Source organism: Sinocyclocheilus rhinocerous, unplaced genomic scaffold (assembly GCF_001515625.1).
Source record: "Sinocyclocheilus rhinocerous isolate Xijiao unplaced genomic scaffold, SAMN03320098_v1.1 scaffold3797, whole genome shotgun sequence".
Taxonomy (NCBI): domain Eukaryota; kingdom Metazoa; phylum Chordata; class Actinopteri; order Cypriniformes; family Cyprinidae; genus Sinocyclocheilus; species Sinocyclocheilus rhinocerous.
Genome location: NW_015645539.1, coordinates 156,581 through 177,823, shown reverse-complemented (window position 1 = coordinate 177,823; position 21,243 = coordinate 156,581). Strand labels below are relative to the sequence as shown.

Sequence of the window (21,243 nt, the reverse complement as noted above, 5' to 3'; positions counted from 1 at the left end):
AAAAAAAGAATCCCTTCATTTTTCCCCTCTTTTTTTCTTATTTGCATGCATATTGACTGTTTATAAAGCACACATTAATGCCTTATTCTGCATGACCATATTCTAGATCCCTTAACCCTACCCAATACCTAAACATAACTACTACAACAACTACCTTACTATCAATAAGCAGCAAATGAAGAGTTAATTGAGGGAAAACTCTTAGTTAATAGTGAATATGATCTAATCTAATGAATCTAATGTCTATACAAGTTCTACCCTAATAAAAGACTGTAAGAGAAACTCAGCATTTTAAGCTGCATTAGCTGCATTAACGTATTTGAGGGAGAATTGGAGGGAGTCTTAATTTGTGATCTCTGTAAATCAGAGTTGTATTAATTTGATGAGTGGATTCAGTATTCTGTTATATATCTGTTCATGTATGTAATGCAATATGGCAACACACATAACAGTGTTTCCCGAGAATGAGCACTACACCAAGATTGTCCTCGTGTTAAAAAATAAAAATGTAAAAAGTAGTGCTGTCAAACGATTAATCGCGATTAATCGCATCCAAAATAAGAGTTTTTGTTTGCATAATGTGTGTACTGTGTATATTTATTATTCATATATAAATACACACACATACAGTATATATTTTGAAAATATTTCCATGTATTGCCATGTCTATATTTATATTCATATAATTTATATTATAAATAAATGTATTTAATATATGAACATAACATATTTTTCTTAAATATTTGCATGCATGTGTGTGTATTTATACATACATAATAAACATACACAACACACACACACACATATTATGTAAACAAAAACTTTTATTTTGGATGCTATTAATCACGATTAATTGTTTGACAGCACTAGTAAAAAGTAAACCTTTTTTTCATTGCATGCCAGTTGTTTGTAGTTCATAAAAATACGAAATACTTTAAAGAATCTGGATTTTCTCAATTGCTTGCTTAGGTCTGAAAACGGAGAGATATTCCCAGAGACAGATGGACTATCCTGAAGATCCACGCTTCGTTCAGAGCCCAACCGTGTCTACACACGCCATGCCTGACACAAAGGACCTGTCCCCTCCCTACCAGCCAGACAGCAGCAGCACAGCGGTGGATCTGGATGTGCAGACGGCTGCAGAGGTTGAGGATGAAGAGCCCGTCGCTCCGGCTCTGGCCACAGAGTGTCCTGCAGACGGCAGCGGTTTTGACCACATTGTCGATGAGCTCGTCTCTGGCTTCTCCAGTGAGGTGGAGCAGCTCTTGAGGGCCAAACGTATTTATTATGTTGCTTGCTCCAGCACTCAGGGCTCACGAGAACCGCTTCAGACTCCAGCTGTGCCACTTTCCAATTACGTGTCAAACTACAACACTCCGTTTCCCGTCAGTAGCTACATGAGCTCTTTCCACGACAGCCTGATGATGTTCATTGACCCTCAGCACGTCAGTCGATACCCCGGAGCTCAGGAAGATGTGACTTCCTCCTCGTCTGCTGCAGAAGTTCCTTCAGATGTCCCTGATACGTCCTCCAGCTTTAATCCGTGTGCTTCCTCGTCTTCCAACAACACCTTTGAGTCATCTCTGACACCATGTTCTCCTTCTAGTGCCCTACCTGAGCCGATGACGCAGCCTCAACATCACTCAAGTTTGCCCGACCCTGATCTCCAGCAGACACCCCAGCAGATGTGGGCTTTAGAGCAGGACTCGGTGACCCAGAAGACGCAGGAAGCAAACGTCCCTCATGATCTTCATGAGATGAATGGTAGTCTGGTTGCTGAGACTACGGGAGCTGTGGAGGGTCAAACGGACGCCTCGATGGGACACGCTCATTCTGCCATCAGCAGTATCATCGATCAGCTGCAGCCCGAGGTGATCAGTAACCTGGTGGAGATCATCAAAGGAGTTCAGAAGAACATCGTCTACTTCTACATCCATTCCACGGATGAGGAGGAGAGTGACGTCTGCTGGGAAATTAAGGTACATGTAGTGCTGCATTGGCTCTTTGGCCTTGTACAAATCCATAGCTGCGGGAACATATGTGACCCTGGACCACAAAACCAGTCATAAGGGTCCATTTTTTTGAAATTGAGATTTATTTATTTGGCCGAGATACAGCTATTTCAAAATCTGGAATCTGAATATTGAGAAAATCACCTTTAAAGTTGTCCAAATGAAGTTCTTAGCAATGCATATTACTAATCAAAAATTAAGTTTTGATATATTTATGGTAGGAAATTTACAAAATATCTTCATGGACCATGATCTTTACTTAATATCCTAATGATTTTTGGCATACAAGAAAAATCGATAATTTTGACCCATACAATGTATTTTTGGCTATTGCTACAAATATGCCCCAGCGACTTAAGACTGGTTTTGTGCTCCAGGGTCACATATTTTATCTGGGGGGTGCTTGGGGGGCGGAGCTTGATGTTGCAGGGTGGGGCCGCTGTGTTGTTATACAGCCTAAACACTTATAGATAAACATACAAATTAATGAAGACAGAGTTATATGAGAACGATATTTGTGATATAAACAATAGTGCTGCACGATTAATCGAATGCGATTGTAAAGTTGGTTCTGTAATCAGTAGTAAATCTCCCATCACCTGCTTTCAGATGGAGCAGCTTTCACTGACAAGCTACGCAAAAAAATCGCAGACGATTTAATCGCACGATAATTAAATCGAATATATTGTTCGCGCTAATGACAGCTGTTTGCGTAGCTTCTCAGTGAACTACGGCTCTGTGTAGTAAATGCTGCTCCATCTGAAAGCACGTGAAAATACCACATTTAATAACATGTTTTTACTCCAAACTCACTTTATAACGTCAGTCGAGTGTTTGAAATAAATCCTTCTGTGAGATGATGTGGCTTCTTACACAGAATAAGGCACGCAACATTTCATAGTATTCTAAGCAGTGATAAAGGCATTGCATTATTATATACTTTATTACAATGAAAATTATAATAAGAATTCTAATCAGAACTCAGATAAACCATATATTGTCGTAGTCGTGTGTTTATTAGTCACGTTGAATCAATGAAAGCAGTTAAATGTTCTGTTTATTCAGCTAGTGTTATAGGGATTTCCTGGGTTTCTTCTGCGGGCGTATTTGGAGTTTCTCTGGCCTTTGGATGGAGCTTTACTGCTGATCACAGAACCGTGCTTCACTGACAAGATGCGCATGACAATCGCAGCCTTTGCCTAATCGCAATTGCGATTTATCGTGCAGCCCTAATAAACAATTATATTTTTTCTTTAGTATTGTATTATTTTCAGGGGATTTTACTAAATAATAACCTCTAAATTATGCACCATTTATCATCTGCAATACCACAGTGTAACCACTAGATGGTTGTATAGCCCTATATATAAATACATATAAACCGTTTGCAGAAAAAGTACGTGAGAGCGTTAAGACAAAAAGCACATGTATTAGGTTATTTATGTGGATATATTTTCAGGCATTTTTAAAGACTGCTTTTAGTAAAAGTTGACATTTAATTGTTGATTTGAAGTGTCAGTTATTATTGCAGTCAAATCTGCATTTTGTTACTCACACTAGCTATAGCGTGATCAGTCGCACGAAAGTCATCAATAAATATTGGTTCAGTGTTACATATCATGAACAGAGACGGTCTGTGGTCAAGTTGTCTATCTCTGCATGCAATGAGTGACTGGCAAATTCAGATTCAAGTAGTTAAAAAGGTTTTACAAAGCATTGACAGCGCTTCGAAACAATGTTGTTGAGCATTATGAAATTTAGAGGCTAAGCGAATCACACAGTGATTGACAGTGCTCTGATCCAATGGCCAAAAAGCTCTCTGATTCAAATCATCAACATATAAAAATAAAATAATATTTAGAGTTATTTAGAGTAATTTTATGAACAAATGTAGAAATTGTAAAAAATTCAAGCCGTGTCATGCTATGTCGAAATCCATTTTTTGCACATATCCGATTGGAATCCGATCATAGTTAGCAAGTGTGAACCGATTAAAAAAAAAAACATTTTGAGCTACATTCATTTCTAGAAATCTGTTTCAGTCTGACCGCTCAGATCGGATTTTGCACAGCTTTTTCACATTCCCGCGCCACGTAAATTGTAAACACGAAATCGCTCACTCGTTCACTAGTTATTGTAGTGTATGGCAGTTGATATCAGAAAGGAGTGAACCCAATGAAGTGAACGGTAGAAATTTGTCAAACGGTAGAGATTTTGGACTATTGTCTCTATCGCATTTATGTGCTTACGTCAAGTTGCGGTGCGCCGTGGTCACGAAAATGTATCATTTGCACACATTTTAAGCATTGCGGTATAAAAATGAGTGATTTTAAGCTGTTTAAATGCAAACTACAGCGCTATATGCGTGACTGTTTCTGAGTGCTGTCTGTGCACATGAATCTGCTGCTCATAGTGCGTGAGTATTTTTGTTGTTTTATTGGCCTTGAAGGGTTAAATACACATATTTATATGTTTGAGTATCCTCGTAAACATTTATTTAGGTCTTAAGTGAAAGCAAACCACTGAAAAAGAAAACGTAATAGAAAATAAAATTATATTGGATCCAAGCAGCTCTTAAAATGACAGCAGTCTAATATTCCTGCTGTCTGTCATTCATTATTAATCAAACAACAGTGAGAGAAAATCTCTCACTGCTCTTGACTAAATCACTTTTGTAACTTTAATAATAAGAAATTGAATTTACACAGTGAAAACCATGCAGTGTCTTTGATTAATTTATACAATGTATGTTAGGGATGGGCGATAATTTCTGGTATTTATTGCGATAACGATATCAATGACGATAATTCAGGGAATCGTATGCATCCACTAAGAGACAAAAAAAATCATTTTTCTTTAGAGAAAAGTGTCGTCTTTCCTATTTTTACCCTGGTGTTGTGAGCACTACTGAGTACACATGTAATGTAATGACTATTTCATACTGGAAGCCTGAGGGCGCCCTCGCGCAGAAACTCCTCATATGCATCGCAGAAGTATTAGCACTGAGACGCTCCAGGAAATCCCTAATATGGACAGAGTAGGGGTGTGACGAGACACTTATCCCACGAGACGAGACATGAGACTGGGTTCACGAGAACGAGACTAGACGAGATTTTTAGACTTTTTTTAAAGAAATCCTCAATGATGAAATATATAGGGAAAAATAGTCTTTTATTCAACTGAAAAACACAAAATGCTAAAAATTTTGAAATCAAATAAATTTTATGCAGTAATAAACAACATGTAAACACTGCAAAATGTTTTGCCACAAACTCAACTGACAGGCAAGTAATTGCACAAAAATTATAAATAGTATAAATAAAAATAAATAATAAACAACATAAATATCCCTTTAAAGTGGAAGTGAAGCAGTCAGTCAAGTTTACATTATTTAGTAAACTGATTTCCACTTTAATAAAAAAAATATATAATAAACAAACTTATACATTTTCACATCAATTTATCAAAAGTTTAACAAAAATGACATGTTTAGGGCCCTATGAAATGTTTTATTTTTTCTCACCATATTATTTATTGTTACCAAATTCTGTGTTTTAGCATGTCTAATTATTTGAATGCATAAAACAACTTAATTTTTTCTTTTTTTTCTTTAAGTAGCCTTATGAATTTTTTTCCCACTCAGAAATTCTGTGTTGTGTGTTTACATTTTTCTGGTTATCAAATTAAGGCATAAATATTAATTTCATTTATCATTTATCTTTTAATTATTGAAAATTAAGCAAACAAGATTTTTTGGCAAACAAAGGGGATTTACTATTAAAATTAAAACATGGAAGAAATGTTTTGTGTGATTATTCCTTAAAAAATAATGTTTGTTTCATTTTAGTAGTAGTAGTAGTAGGCTATGTACATTCTACTGAAAAATAGTTATAGGCCAGTGTAATGCAAATATATTTGAAAGGTCTGCGCGAGGATATCGTCACCCATCGGATCTCGCGAGATCTCGTGCCACGACAGTTCTTTCAAACACTCGTCTGATGTTATGAAGTTAATTTGGAGAAAAGGCATGTCAATAAATTATATCTTTGTTGGACAACAGGTTTGTAAACAGGCTCATACACATGCAAAACAGTACATGTGCTACTGTAGTACATTTAGTCAAGGCTCAGACCGATTTTTTTGTCGCACTGTAAAGCCCTGACCAAACCAGTTCCAGCTTAAGGAGCTCCTCGTTTAGCGAAATACTCCTCCTCAGTTTCATGGCAGAAGGCAGACGGTCCCGGTCCCGAAGGCTCCGGTCCCACACAAAAATGTGTCAACAACTAGGCTTTATTGTTTTTGTCACAGTAAGACTAATTCTTATCGTTTGGAGAATTTTTACCAGTATATCGCAAACGATAAGTTATCGCCCATCCCTAATGTATGTAGCATTTTTATTTCATATAAACCTTATTGAAAGCAAAAATGACCGTGATTTATATTGTTAACGTGATATAAAATTACCGTATTGGCCCGAATATAAGACGACCCTGATTATAAGACGACCCCCCTTTTTCCAGATGTACCTTTTGGAAAAAGGCTTTTTAACAACCAAATCTTGTTTTTTCTCAGTAAAACACATTTTGTCTTCAATTATTTTCACATTGCATATTTTTCCTTTTACAACACGCATTACATTACGTATTTCATGGCACACTCGTTTTATGCGTATTTGGCGCCACCTATTGTTGTGGGTGTATTATTGACATGTCAAAGTCTAGACCCTGAATATAAGACGACCACGTTTTTTCAGATGTATTTCCAAGAAAAAAATATCGTCTTATATTCGGGACAATATGGTACTCAAAGATTTTGGTCATATCGCCCACCTCTAGCTTAATATGTTAATAATTATTAAATGCTGTTAAAATGCTGGCAACAAAAATAAACATGCATTGCACATACACATATAACCCATGAATTTTATGTTTATTATTGTTAGTATCTGGAAACTCTCCCGAGCATGATGACAATAGTCGTAGAGTGCCCTTAGGCCAGAGGTCCCCAACCACCGGGTCGCGACCCACTACCGGGCCGTGGAAGAATTGCTACTGGGTCGCAAGAACGTTCTGGGAAAAATGTGCATAGATATGACAGATTTATGTTAATGATTGTTCTAATTATTCTGTATTTTCTTTGAATGCGATATGGAGTAGCAATTTGACAATTTCATGTTAAATAAGTAAACGAAAGATTGCTCTCATCTGTCACATATTAGGAGTTAGACGGATCGCAGTTGATCCGTAATATGTACGTATGAGACCCTACCGTTCGGCACACATGTGATTCGCAGATTAATTTGCCAATTTACACGTAAATTCACAGAGAATTGTTATTCTCTGTGCTTTAAATATTTTTTTTCTTGCTTATCCGAAAAAATTGTCCGATCTGTGACTCAAAAAAAACACAATATAATGCGTTGAACCACTATATAATGCTATTATAATACTATAACTAATATAGTATATAAACTATATAACTAATATATATATTAGGCTACATATATCTCCCCCCCCCCCAAGTTAACAATTCCACCTCAGTAAAACTGTATTGCTGTCATTGTTTTATTCAGTAAAATGAAAAAGCGCCACGGGACACTCAAATCGGATCTGAACAGTTGCGATACACAATAATTTAGATCGGTTTCCAAGCACATAATGCACACAAATCAAATGTGGACTGACAGTGTGAACAAGGCTTTCTTACCCTTGATATAAATGTGTTTCTAATGCATAGCCATGGAACAGTTTATAAAAATAACCCGCACCATTAGAAATTCAGAGCATCTTTAACCTGTATTAAGTGCTTTTCACTTAAGATCAGATGTTAGTAGCAGGTGTAAATATGGCCAATTAGGCAGAAATGTTTCACTGACTTGAAGAAGTGTGGAAATGTAGCTTCAGTGCAGGTGTAACTTACTAACAAGTGCTACATGAATTGAGGAGGAGGATATAAAGGCTATTTGTCACACTTAAGTTGCCTAGAGATCTGGAGACATACTAACCCTGTACTGTATTGACATTCGTAACAGGAATATTTGAAAAAGTTGGGGAATTTGGAGTGTAACCCACATGGTTTCCTTGAGAAAAGCAGCAGTCAAGACAAACTGCTGGTCATCATTCAGAATATGGACATCGCAGCACAGGTTCACAAGGTAAGCCAGAGCTCAGCACTTCGATTTGAGATATAGCCTATTATTAAAAATATGTTGATTCCTTTTCAATATTGCAGCTGGTTGTATAAACTGGAAAGCACTAGATGTTGTTTTCTTCCCATAGATACCTTCTCTGGTTTCCTTGAAGAAGCATCCGTCTGTGAGCTTTGCTGGCGTAGACAACCTGAGTGACATCCAGAACCACACCTACAACGAGCTCTTTCAGTCCGGAGGCTTCATCGTGTCAGACGAGCACGTCCTGAACCCAGCTGTCATCACAGCAGGTAAGTCCAACATTTCAGCAGGTTTGCACCGAGGCTGGGACGATAAATCCATGCATCACGAGTCGTGAGATTGTTGGAATGCATCGCCATTCTCTCTGGAACCGATTCTGAGCTTAGTTTTTAATAGCAGGTGGCACTCTAGGCTAGTTTTTAAGAAGAGCGCATGTGAGTGGTTAAATCTATTTGCACATTGGCTTTTATGATGCAAGATTAATGTAAACTCAGCCCACTGTGAACACCCTTGTAATTATCTTCAACCTTTTCAAACTGTATGAATGATTATTATTACAAGTTCCTGTGTGTCAAGAACTGGAAGCAAGCACAGTACGGCTGTCTCTAAAGCATAAACTAAGCTCAGAATCGATTCCGGAGAGAATCGCGATGCATTCAGATCATCTCAGAATCGTTTCCAGAGAGAATCGCGATGCATTCAGATCATCTCAGAATCGATTCCAGAGAGAATCGCGATGCATTCCGATAATCTCAGAATCGTTTCCAGAGAGAATCGCGATGCATTCAGATCATCTCAGAATCGTTTCCAGAGAGAATCGCGATGCGTTCAGATCTTGATTCCTTTTCAATATTGCAGCTGGTTGTATAAACTGGAAAGCACTAGATGTTGTTTTCTTCCCATAGATACCTTCTCTGGTTTCCTTGAAGAAGCATCCGTCTGTGAGCTTTGCTGGCGTAGACAACCTGAGTGACATCCAGAACCACACCTACAACGAGCTCTTTCAGTCCGGAGGCTTCATCGTGTCAGACGAGCACGTCCTGAACCCAGCTGTCATCACAGCAGGTAAGTCCAACATTTCAGCAGGTTTGCACCGAGGCTGGGACGATAAATCCATGCATCACGAGTCGTGAGATTGTTGGAATGCATCGCCATTCTCTCTGGAACCGATTCTGAGCTTAGTTTTTAATAGCAGGTGGCACTCTAGGCTAGTTTTTAAGAAGAGCGCATGTGAGTGGTTAAATCTATTTGCACATTGGCTTTTATGATGCAAGATTAATGTAAACTCAGCCCACTGTGAACACCCTTGTAATTATCTTCAACCTTTTCAAACTGTATGAATGATTATTATTACAAGTTCCTGTGTGTCAAGAACTGGAAGCAAGCACAGTACGGCTGTCTCTAAAGCATAAACTAAGCTCAGAATCGATTCCGGAGAGAATCGCGATGCATTCAGATCATCTCAGAATCGTTTCCAGAGAGAATCGCGATGCATTCAGATCATCTCAGAATCTTTTCCAGAGAGAATCGCGATGCATTCAGATCATCTCAGAATCGATTCCAGAGAGAATCACGATGCATTCCGATAATCTCAGAATCGATTCCAGAGAGAATCACGATGCATTCCGATAATCTCAGAATCGTTTCCAGAGAGAATCGCGATGCATTCCGATAATCTCAGAATCGATTCCAGAGAGAATCGCGATGCATTCCGATAATCTCAGAATCGATTCCAGAGAGAATCACGATGCATTCCGATAATCTCAGAATCGTTTCTAGAGAGAATCGCGATGCATTCCGATAATCTCAGAATCGTTTCCAGAGAGAATCGCGATGCATTCCGATAATCTCAGAATCGTTTCCAGAGAGAATTGCGATGCATTACGATAATCTCAGAATCGTTTCCAGAGAGAATCGCGATGCATCCCGATAATCTCAGAATCGATGCAGAACGATTTATTGTCGCAGCCATATTTTTTAGGTATATTATTGAGTGTTATTGACATTTAGGTTTATTTTATCAACTTAACATAGGGCTGGATGGTTAATCGAAACCGAAATTCAGAACCTCTAATCGACGTAATTTTCCCATGCCGATTATTTCGTTTTTTTTTTTATCCTATTAAAACCACGCCATTAAAAGCTACGCTACCGTGTGTGTATTCGGCACTAGACAGACGTGTGTGGCCGCTGCGCTCGTGTGTTTTGCAGCGTCTGCAAGTTATTACTTTCTACTTTTCACATTGCATTAACTCACTTAGAGTTATTTTGTATAATTTTGCCAGAAAAAGTTTTCGAATTTTTTTTTAAATGTTAATGTAAAAAATCTTGTGCAATATATAACTTGTGTTTGTTTGTTTGCTGGTTTTTATTGTATTTGTTATACTTTTTTTTTTATCGTTTTTGCCATGAAAATAGCCTAAGATGCTGACATGGCATTAAATAAAATTATACTACTACTACTCACATTGCATTATTTAACATATTTATTTACAAGAGTGTTTACAAGAGTATTTTCTATTTTTCGCGTTTTCATTTTAAGCAATGTTTGCTTTATTTCAATTGTTCAAACTATTTAATAAATAACCTTAAACAGTTTTAAAATCACAAAGACATGCACTCTTTCATTAGAAAAAAAAGCAATATCCCACCTTGTCAGTGAACAAAAAACAAAATAATAAATAAAAATAATCGTTCATTAACCGTAATCAAGGTAAAATGTTCAGTTAATCGAGCTTTTGATTTTAGGTCATATCGTCCAGCTGTTTAAGCAAAGCGTTTTTTCTGTTTTTAGAGAAACTTCAAGATATCCTTGAGTACATCGAGCAGCTCAACTCTCCTCAGAGCCCCTGGAGGTGGAGGGTGCACTTCAAATCACACAAGAAACTCAGAGAGCACAGCAGGTTTGACTTTAAACCCTTCAAACTTTGGAAGCGCAAGCACAGTTTTAACCAAGTGGTGACACAGAGAGTGGAATCTGGGTGAAATGGATTGATTGCACTGTAAGAACGGTTTGTTTCTGTGTTGTTTGCAGGCTCAAACCTGATGCTTTGAAGCTGTTCGAGATCCTCAATGAATATGAGAAGAGACACATCGTTGAGATCCTATCGTACCACGACTGTGACACTCCGTCACGTCAAGCGCCTGATCTCGACTGTCTAGTGGATCTGCAAGCCAGATTCATCAAACAGCGACACCTGATATTTCTGACAGGTGCTCTCAAACAATATAATGACACAAGTGTACTGCGTAATTCATGTCTTGCAGTCTGTTGCCTACATCTCGCTGCTACATTTGCATGAAATGACTGCGTTTAACCCATGTTATGCAACTAAAGTGTATTTTTTCCTTTCGCGATAAGTCATGTCGATGGATGTTGGTAGGTTAGTGTATATAAAAGTGAAAAAATCTGTTCCCATTGCAGTTTTGCAATTTCGAATTGCCTAAAACATGCGATTTATGGGAGTTTTACAAAATTGACGTGTATTGAAATTGGGCGTATTTTCAATTCGCAATTTCAGTTTGTGGAATTTGAAGGGTAATGGAGACGCAGCTTCAGTCTCTGTAAATCATGTCCTTCCGCTGTCGTCTTCTCGCACTTTTTCCCCCTCGTCATTGTAGCCTTTGTCAGTCTTACATCTGCTTGTGGTTTTAACCCCTTCAATCCCATGTGACCCCTGTGGTTATCTGCAAACATCAGGTTCATGAAATCACTTTTCACACCCTTTGCTCATTTTTCATCCTGTTCTACTTTATAAACAAAGGAGGTCAAGTGCATTTGTTTAATCTCTACATCAGTATCATTTTAAGTATTCCAGGCACTTTGAAATCACATAGCAACCAAACATTATGTTCAAGCATATATGGCATTAACTGTAAAGCAAGCAACATAACGTTTCTTTGAATTGGGTAAATACCAATAACATTATCAAAACTATAGGTAGGGAGGTGTATCAAGCAAAATACGTGCCATACAAGGAACCCAGGGTCCCTCTCTCTTCAAATCCAGCACTAATGCAGAGTCAGTCAACAGAAAGCAGAGTAAAAGTTAAACTAAGGGAGTCGCATAAATCGTCAGAAGAACAAATAACAAAACCAAGCTCGTGAATATGTCTTCCCTTAGGTAAAAATATTGGCAAAAGCTTGCATCTCTCCATCTAAATGCAGGATCAAAAGTGACAAAATAAAGAGGATCCAGCTCTCTGCTGTAATCAACAAGTCGTAGGGAATAACAGTAAGCAGAGGCGGTAAAAGCTCTGTGTTTGAGATTGCACGGTTCAAATTCTGTTCTAGGAACCAGAGGCTGTTGGCAGATTATGTAGAGTATGTCTATGAAATCCGTTTTATTTTTTTCCAAAATTCCATTTTATTTATTTCCAAATACTGTTTTTTTCTGTTTACATTTTTCTGGATTCCGTTTTCTTCTTCCTGTTTTAATTTTTCTAGACTGTTTTAATTGTTAAATTAAACTTTATTCATCAAAAAGCTGTCTAATTAATTAAAATCTTAAAACGTACAATATTAAACAGCAATTTATTGAAAGCTTAACGAAAATTTAATTTTTACAGGCCCTATGAAATGTTTTTTTTCCTCAAATTAAGTTTTGACTGCTTTTATTGTCCTCATTTGTAAGTCGCTTTGGATAAAAGCGTCTGCTAAATGACTAAATGTAAATGTATTTACATTTTTCTGCTAAAGAAAATTCTGTTAAATAATTGTTCTGGTAAATAATCCTTTAAAAATAATGTTTTTAATAATAATTTTATTATTATTAGTAGTAGTAGTATTATCATTACATTAAGTAATATTTCTGTTACCATTTCTTCAAGTTAAACCAAACTTTTATTTTGGCGGGTTGCTGTCAAGACCTTTAAGTTTCTGTTTGTATAAGACGTATATGCATAAGACTGAAATCTCTGTGAGCGCCGTGCACGCTTCAGTATGTGTGTAGTAAACAAAACGGCTCATCTGTGCCATTCATTCATACAGAGAATCATGCAGGGATTCATATTTAAATGGTATTTTTGTGGCTTAATATTCACAGACACTTTCTATATCACATTTTGATTTAAGTGTACTGACCTACTTTTCATGTATCCGTCCGCGCTGCGGAAATCATATTTAATTGTCTAAATGTTGCTTTTTTTTTAATACTGTTTTTATCAACTGTGTATTTTAACAGTAAATTCTTGGGCGTTTCATGATTATGGAATCACTTGGTGCCAATGCTTATGCCTAAAGTAACGCTTGTTTAAATCCCGTCCAACAGGCTTCCAGTTTGAGATGTTTCCCCACTACTCCAGCAGTGGCATCGTCATAGCCAATGTTGATGACATAAAGTGTATAATAAGCAGTTTAGCGGCTGGAGGAAGTGTGGACAGCGCTCCGTCGGCAGAGGCTTGCGGCTCTCCCGCTCCAGCATCATGTAAGTGATTGTGTGGTAAACCGTCTGACAGCATCCCAAACTACACTGAGTCTTGCTCTCACTGTGAATGAGTCTGCCAGCACCAGCCTGAGTGATCTTTATTACTCGTCACTGAGGAGAGGCCAGCTAATACTCGAGTCAGAGAGAAGCTTGTAATGTCCATGAACTGCTGAACAAACAGAATAGAAAATAACAGGACTAAATGGTGTTTACTAGAAGAGCACTGAAGGTCCTCAAACACGCAGCGGCGTTGTGCCATGATAATAACAACCAAAGTAGCAGCTGAGGACAGAGGAGACTGTAAAGGCAAGCGAAGTTCATGTTGTGCTTTGTAAAGCCTTTTCGTCTCATGGGTGGACGGACATGGATCAAACACTCAATAGAAACCATCTGTTTAGCTTTTGGGATCAACAGGTCTTTTGTGAACTTTCACCTCTGAATATAACCATGGCATCTCAGCTGTAACCAGGGTCCAAAATAAATATATAGAGTCTTTTTTAAAGACTGTCAAATTTTAAGTACCTTTGAAACAATATAAAACATTTTTACCAAATGTATATATATTTTTGTCCTAATAATAATGGGAATAATTACTGATTTTTTCATACAAGATGAGGCAACTGTCGCAAAAATGTGAAGACATTTCCTATTCCTAATATATGTGACCAGGAGCACAAAACCAGTCATAAGGGTCAATTTTTCGAAGTTGAGATTTATACATCATCTGAAAACTGAATAAATAATCTTTCCATTGATGTGTGGTTTGTTAGGATAGAACAATATCTGGCTGAGATACAACTATTTGAAAATCTGGAATCTGAGGGTGCAAAAAAATCAAAATATTGAGAAAATCATCTTTAAAGTTGTCCAAATGAAGTTCTTAGCAATGCATATTACTAATCAAAAATGAAGTTTTGATATATTTACAGTAGGAAATTTACTAAATATCTTCATGGAACATGATCTTTACTTAATATCCTAATGATTTTTGGCATAAAAGAAAAATCAATAATTTTGACCCATACAATGTATTGTTGGCTATTGTTACAAATATACCCCAGCGACTTAAGACTGGTTTTGTGCTGCAGGGTCACATATTAATTTTGGTAGTTAATGTGAGGAGTCACCACATGGAGGTTTTGGAGAAAAAAAGGCATCCTAGATATATTTGTTGTGGTAAACTGATGCAAAATTTGAATTGCACTCACCACATTTCCAGACCTCTAGATCACTTGCTTTGTTCTGAATCAGGGACATATATTGGCATTAATGTGGCACTCTTTCAATGCTTTAGTTCGCTTTCACAAAGCAACAATTCGAAGCGTACCAAACTCTGTTTATGCAAGTAAAACTGGTCGGCGTGCAGCTGTTTATGTCTAGGGATCCTGCTCATAGCTGATAAAAGACATTTTACATGTATATATGTCTCAAGACCGCATTCTTGTGGTGCACCTGTTTCAGTGGCCCAGGTGTCCTTGTTACAGTGTAATTATACATTTAAGTACTGGGTAACATTAATTAACTACATGTACTTACTATATGGTTAGGGTTAGGATTAGGGGTTGGTTTAGGGTTACTTGCATGTAATTATGCATAATTTATTGTTATTATAATATTAAGTACATGTACCTTAAAATAAAGTACATTACTTTTAAATTTACAACAAAATATCTGCTCCTTTTTCAAATAAGTAATGGCAGTTACATTGTTTTCCCATTTATTCACTGACAGCTCTTCTGTGCCCTTGTTGAGAGAAATTGGGATGGGTGCAGAGGCACTTCCTTCAGCACGAGGCTTATTCATTTCACTTTTGATGTGAAAGAGCCTTTACAGTCGCCAAAAACAAATAAGCAAGCACAGCCCTGCTGACAAAAAGTAACGCAAACGTAACATCATCCATTACTTTCCATGAAAGGTAACTAATGCAATTAGTTACTTTCTTTCTAGAGTAATGCAATATTGTAATGCATTACTTTTAAAAGTAACTTTCTCCAACACTGCCTTTATAAAGTTCAGAAATACTCAAAATGAGCCAGGTGTGAAAACGGCCTTCAAATATTTGATAAACCATCCATTATGCTGCAATCACTGAAAAAAAGGTACCAGTCCACTGGACAGTAACTTATTTCTTTTTCTTGTCAAAAGCCAGTTGCTACCTGCTGCTTTTGGCCCTTGGCGAGTGTTTGTTTTGGACCCTGTGTGTGTGGGTTTGTAACCTTTTGCAGGTGTAAAGATTGTTGTTTGAAGATTCAAATTAGATGTAAGAGTTTACAGGATGCTATACGTCTTAAAAACAAAGTAAAAAAAAAAAAAAAAAAGGTTCTGTTTTAATGTGTGAATACAGAAAGGGTTTCTGTTTGGAACCATAACTTTTTAACTGTTACATCACAACAGAAATAACCCTAAAACCAATAAAGTAAACTGGCATGAGTAATACTTTTTGTATCTGGTTAGGAAAAAAAAACTGTGTATATATAAAATTCTTCCAATAAATGTATTTTGATAAATCCTAACTTTATCTCTTTATTCTTCGTTACATTTTCTGTGTGTATTTCATGGTGCATGAAAATAAATCATTGTAAATGCCAGCAGAACTGATGCTTAGGATACTACAGTAACTTGAATGCAGCTCTTCTATATTTAGAATTAAAATTCATTTTGTGGGGCGCAAGTTATTTTGGCATTGTAATCAAAGGCAACATTTAATTTTCTGAAAATGACCAATAACTCTGAATCTGAATTTTATTTTGCCCACCAACATGCAAGTAGCTATTTTGCTGTCATTTGAGCAAAACTGGATTGTTACACCGCTTGACAATCTTTGAGTCTTTTATTGAAAATGACAAAAAAATAAAAGATGCTTGAATATAGAGATTATATTTATATTTCTATGCTCGAAATCTCTTGAAAATCCTTATTTGTGACCCTGGAGCACAAAAGCAGTCTTAAGTCGCTGGGGTATATTTGTAGCAATAGCCAACAATACATTGTATGGGTCAAAATTATCCATTTTTCTTTTATGCCAAAAATCATTAGGATATTAAGTAAAGATCATGTTCCATGAAGATATTTTGTATATATGTATATATATAGGAAATGTACATGTAGTTTATATATCAAAACTTAATTTTTGATTAGTAATATGCATTGCTAAGAACTTCATTTGGACAACTTTAAAGGTGATTTTCTCAATATTTAGACTTTTTTGCACCCTCAGATTCCAGATTTTCAAATAGGATAGGACAATATTTGGCCGAGATACAACTAACAAACCATACATCAATGGAAAGCTTATTTATGCAGCTTTCAGATTATGTATACATCTCAATTTCCAAAAATTGACCCTTATGACTGGTTTTGTGGTCCAGGGTCACATTTGTCACTGACTTTATGATCTAAGGCTAATGTTGTGATGGATAGTTGAAAATTCTGTCGTACATATTGAAATCTTTGCTTCAAATTACGGAAAATCAGAATTGGGAAACTGCTATGTATTAAATTAATCTGAAGCTGTGATCGTTGATGGCTGTAACCTCTCTCTTGTCCCTGTAGTGAGAGACGATAGCATGTCCTTGGACTCGGACCTGGATTCTCCAGATAACCCTGTCCTGGTCTCAGTCTGTGTTGTCCCAGACCAGCGCCCGCTCTCCGAACCCTCTCTCCAAGACCAAGCCAAGCCAATTCCCGTGATCACAACCACCAGCGAGACGCCGAAACCAATAGACTTCGTGGCTCTCAGCGAAGCGATTTCTCAGTTCAAGACATCCAGGATGCTTTCCAAGTCGGACGCCGGCGAAACTCTCCAGACGTCTTTTGGAGTCGATCCTCACCAGAGCTTCCTCTGCCACAGCGGTCTGTCCGATTCCTATCCTCAGTGCTCCTGGGAAAACCACAGCGTGTCCAATACTCGGCCTGAGACGCCAGTCCAAGCTGAAGCAGCTGGGGCTCCGCTGAGCTCTTCTTCTCCTGTTGAAGCCAGTCGTGAACTGGTCCAGCATGGAGAAACGGCAGCTGAGAGCAGTATACTGAATATGTCCAAAGCTTGGGAGCAATCCAGCACAAGCTCCACGGTCACGGCTAATGCTGGACAAACGTCCACTGAAAGCGGCGTTTCAAAGACGCCTGTAGTGAGCAGTGCTAGTTCCTCTGAAGCAGCGGTCACACACGGGAGCAGACCTGGCAGCTCTGGACAGGGCTTTTATCCAGCGCTGCAAGGCTTCACGGCGGGCCCTAGCTTCATCTCTCACAATGCTGCTGTTGGGCTCAGGCATCCTCTTCTGAACTGCACCGTTCCCAACAGCCTCGGGGTCGTGGGAGCTCCGGTCTTCACAGGGTTCCTGCCCAATCCGAGCATGCAGATGTCCTGGAGCGGTGGTTTAGCGCAGGGCTCGGCGCCGGGCCTCTGGGGGGCGCACTACGGCGTAGATATGCAGCAGATCCACGGGTCTCCGTTCCTCCAGACCTGGCAGGGAAACGCTGCCTTCCAGGGCGACACATATCATCCCAACAGAGGAGGATTCGGTGGCTGGTGAGCCAGCGGCGCGTGTAGATAGTTTTCAAACTCGTGTTTACAACTCTGTCTCAGCTTGACTTTTGTACAATAGAAATCAAACATTTCTAGGTTTTCACTGAGAGTGAATTAAAAAAGTGATTCATTTCATATTTTTCAAGAGAGAGCATTATATTTGTATTTTGCTTTTGCATGTTGGTCGGGCTCATAATGTCGGTTCATTTTCCTCTTTTGTGAAGAAGCTCAAGGCCTTGGTTTTAATATAATTTTTTATAAAGCCGTTAATATACATTAAACAACTTTCAAACTAGTCTGTGTAAACAGTGTGTCTGTATTGCTGATTCAGAAGTAATATTGGTCATGTATATGGAGCAGAACCAGCGTGAAAAGTATGGTCAATAGTAGACACAGCTTCAAGTTTAGTTTAAATACGTTTAATTCACATGTAGGGAAAACTGTAAAGTTCACAGTCAAGTCATAAAAGCCAGTCACATTCAAGATCTGCGGTTCAAAATCAACCCCAGAAACGTGCCTGATGCGTTACACGTCTACAATGAGTCCTTAATAGGGTTGCAAAAGGGTGGAATTTCAGAAAAATTCCAGAAATTTTGGAAACTTTCCAGGATTTTTTTTTAATATTCCAAGGATTTTTGGAAAGTTTCCGGAAACTTACCGGAAGTGTACCACCCCTTTACAACCCTAGTCCTTAATAAGAGCGTGTAATGGATTCATATGTCAGACAGCAACATCTCCACTGTTCACATCTCGCAGTATAAAGTGCTGGTCTTGTTTTCGGAAGCAGCTCTGGATCACAGCGGTCTGAAAGGTGAGAAGTGGTTTCTGTGTTGTGTTTGCACTGCAGGGTTCAGACTGGTTTCTAGCTCTCGCTGTCTCTGCAGCAGACCCTGAAATAAAAGAAATCAACATCAGCATTTCATTTATGGACTGCAGTGTTTCCTGCTGGATTTTGTTTGTTGCAGACAGGAAGCTCGTCCTTAATAACCGGTCCAAAGTACACAGAATCAAATATAATACTATTACGCACAGTTTTGTTGCAGTTAAAGATGCATTCACAAGATTCCTTTTTTGTATTGATTTAACTGCAGTCCATTGAATTTATTTAATACACGAGTTTCACAATTTGAGTTGAATTACTGAAATAAATGAACTTTTCCACGACATTCTAATTCAGTCCCTATCTTGTTTTAAAGCGTTACCTGTCTCAGCTCGGACAGACCTTTCAGGATGGCCTGCTGCCGTTCAGTGCTTTTAGGAGGATGCTGGACCCGAGGCGGCGCCTGCCTGCTGCTGCTCACAACTGCAAGAAGCATCGGAAACTTGACTTGTGCATTACATACACGCAGTCTGAGTCTGCTTTGTAGGGCTGGGCGATATGGGCAAAAAAATTATCACAATATATATTTTTTTCATATCAGTCGATAGCGATAATTAATTATCCCGATAAATGTCAAATCTTTATTTCTTTAAAGTTTAAAGCCAGATTTTTGCTCCAAAGTGAAAGTTGTAGAAACCAGACCATTAATTTTCCTTAACAAAATATCTAAATAGAAAAATTAATTTCTTAGTTTCTGCATGTTCTGATTGAGTGATATTGTTTCAAATCAAGAAACGGGTTTGGGTTGCCTGGTAATATTAATATCACTTTTTTTTGTCTCTTAGAAATGCACATTTGATAGTCGCTTGAGTTCGGATGCAGAGGTAAATTTTTGTTCATTATCAAAATCTGTAAAAAAGTTTAGCAACCTCAGTTTATATGGTTAAATTTATTCTGAACTTTTTTTTTTTTTTTTTTAAGCATTGGTCTTCCATAGTAGCATACATTTGAATCATGATAAACACAGTTAAAACCACACATATAGCAATAGCACCTCAATACCATGGTAAAATTATAACTATACTGTTTTTCATATAGGCTACCTAAAAAACCAGTCTAAAAACATTCAGTATAAATGCACACATGCTATAGCTTAAGCACAAATACATACTATAATTATATACCATTACTTCTGTAGTAAAATTCAGTGTGACTATCCCACATTTCTGCCACAATACCATGGTGCAGTGAGTGTTACTACAGTAAATCCATGGTAAATGATGGCGATGTGTAGATTGAGTGCAACGAGACAGTCAGAAGGCTTTTCGGTGTTTCTCCTGTTTGGCTTTAAACTAGTTTAAATCACCGAGTCATTTGTGTTCATCGCCGAGTTCAAGCACTTCACACTGGATCTGATCTCACAGCGCTGTTTAGTGCTCACGTGACCGAGTTTGCTCTAGTGAGGCTGTGTGGCGCGATTCAAATCGAACTCTTCCTATCGTATTATCGAGGACAATTATATCGCGATACTTGTCGTTATCGAATTATCGCCCAGCCCTACTTTTGGCAGAGGGAACGATTGTTACTGAATCACGACTTTATTCATCACACACAGCACAGAATCATGTATGTACATTAAGATTCAAAAATAGATTTGACATTGTGCAAACACACCATGACAGGTAATTTAACAAGCAGAACAGGCCTTTTTATGGTATGACTCCTGTTTTGAGCTTAAAGGGACAGTTCACCCAAAAATGAAAATTCTGTCATTAATTACTCACCCTCATGTCGTTCCAAACCCGTAAGACCTCCGTTCATCTTCGGGACACAAATTAAGATATTTTTGATGAAATCCGAGAGCTTTCTGACTCTCCTTATAGACAGCAAGGATCCTAACACGATCAAGGCTCAGAAACGTTGCAAGGAGATCGTTTAAATAGTCCATGTGACATCAGGGGTTCAACCGTAATTTTACGAAGCTACAAAAATACTTTTTGTGTGCAAAAAAACAAAAATAACGACTTTATTCAACAATTCTGAACATAATGCTGAACGTAAACAACACTGATTACGTTGATTATGTTCTGGGGTACTCTCCAAAATGGCAGAAGATGGTAACTCGGGGAGAAGAATTGTTGAATACATTTTTATTTTTGTTTTCTTTGCGCACAAGAAGTATTCTCGTATCTTCGTAAAATTATGACTGAACCACTGATGTCACATGGACTACTTTACCGATGTCCTTGCTATGTTTCTGTGCGTTGATCGTGGTAATATCCTTGCTGTCTA

General features: G+C 37.9%; 2 protein-coding genes across 7 annotated transcripts in view; one reads left to right on the top strand and one right to left on the bottom strand.

The window, feature by feature from the left end:
* Positions 1-18,278, top strand: part of tasora (transcription activation suppressor a) — a 39,584-nt gene extending 21,306 nt beyond the window's left edge. For all 3 annotated transcript variants that reach the window (XM_016509949.1, XM_016509948.1, XM_016509947.1), the window contains 7 exons: positions 970-1,979; positions 8,044-8,166; positions 8,291-8,450; positions 10,976-11,084; positions 11,216-11,394; positions 13,451-13,606; positions 17,159-18,278. In XM_016509949.1, coding sequence (XP_016365435.1) covers positions 970-1,979; positions 8,044-8,166; positions 8,291-8,450; positions 10,976-11,084; positions 11,216-11,394; positions 13,451-13,606; positions 17,159-18,138 — 2,717 coding nt within the window. In that variant the 3' untranslated portion in view covers positions 18,139-18,278. The remainder of the gene's footprint in view (positions 1-969; positions 1,980-8,043; positions 8,167-8,290; positions 8,451-10,975; positions 11,085-11,215; positions 11,395-13,450; positions 13,607-17,158) is intronic.
* A 473-nt stretch (positions 18,279-18,751) lies between these two features.
* ccdc66 (coiled-coil domain containing 66) overlaps positions 18,752-21,243 on the bottom strand; it is a 21,279-nt gene continuing 18,787 nt past the window's right edge. For 3 of the 4 annotated variants that reach the window (XM_016509950.1, XM_016509952.1, XM_016509951.1), the window contains exons 18-19: positions 19,354-19,434; positions 18,752-19,021 (exon numbers count right to left, since the gene is read on the bottom strand). In XM_016509950.1, coding sequence (XP_016365436.1) covers positions 18,852-19,021; positions 19,354-19,434 — 251 coding nt within the window. In that variant the 3' untranslated portion in view covers positions 18,752-18,851. Of the gene's footprint in view, positions 19,022-19,333; positions 19,435-21,243 lie in introns of all 4 variants that reach the window. The other variant, XM_016509953.1, reaches the window with a different exon arrangement.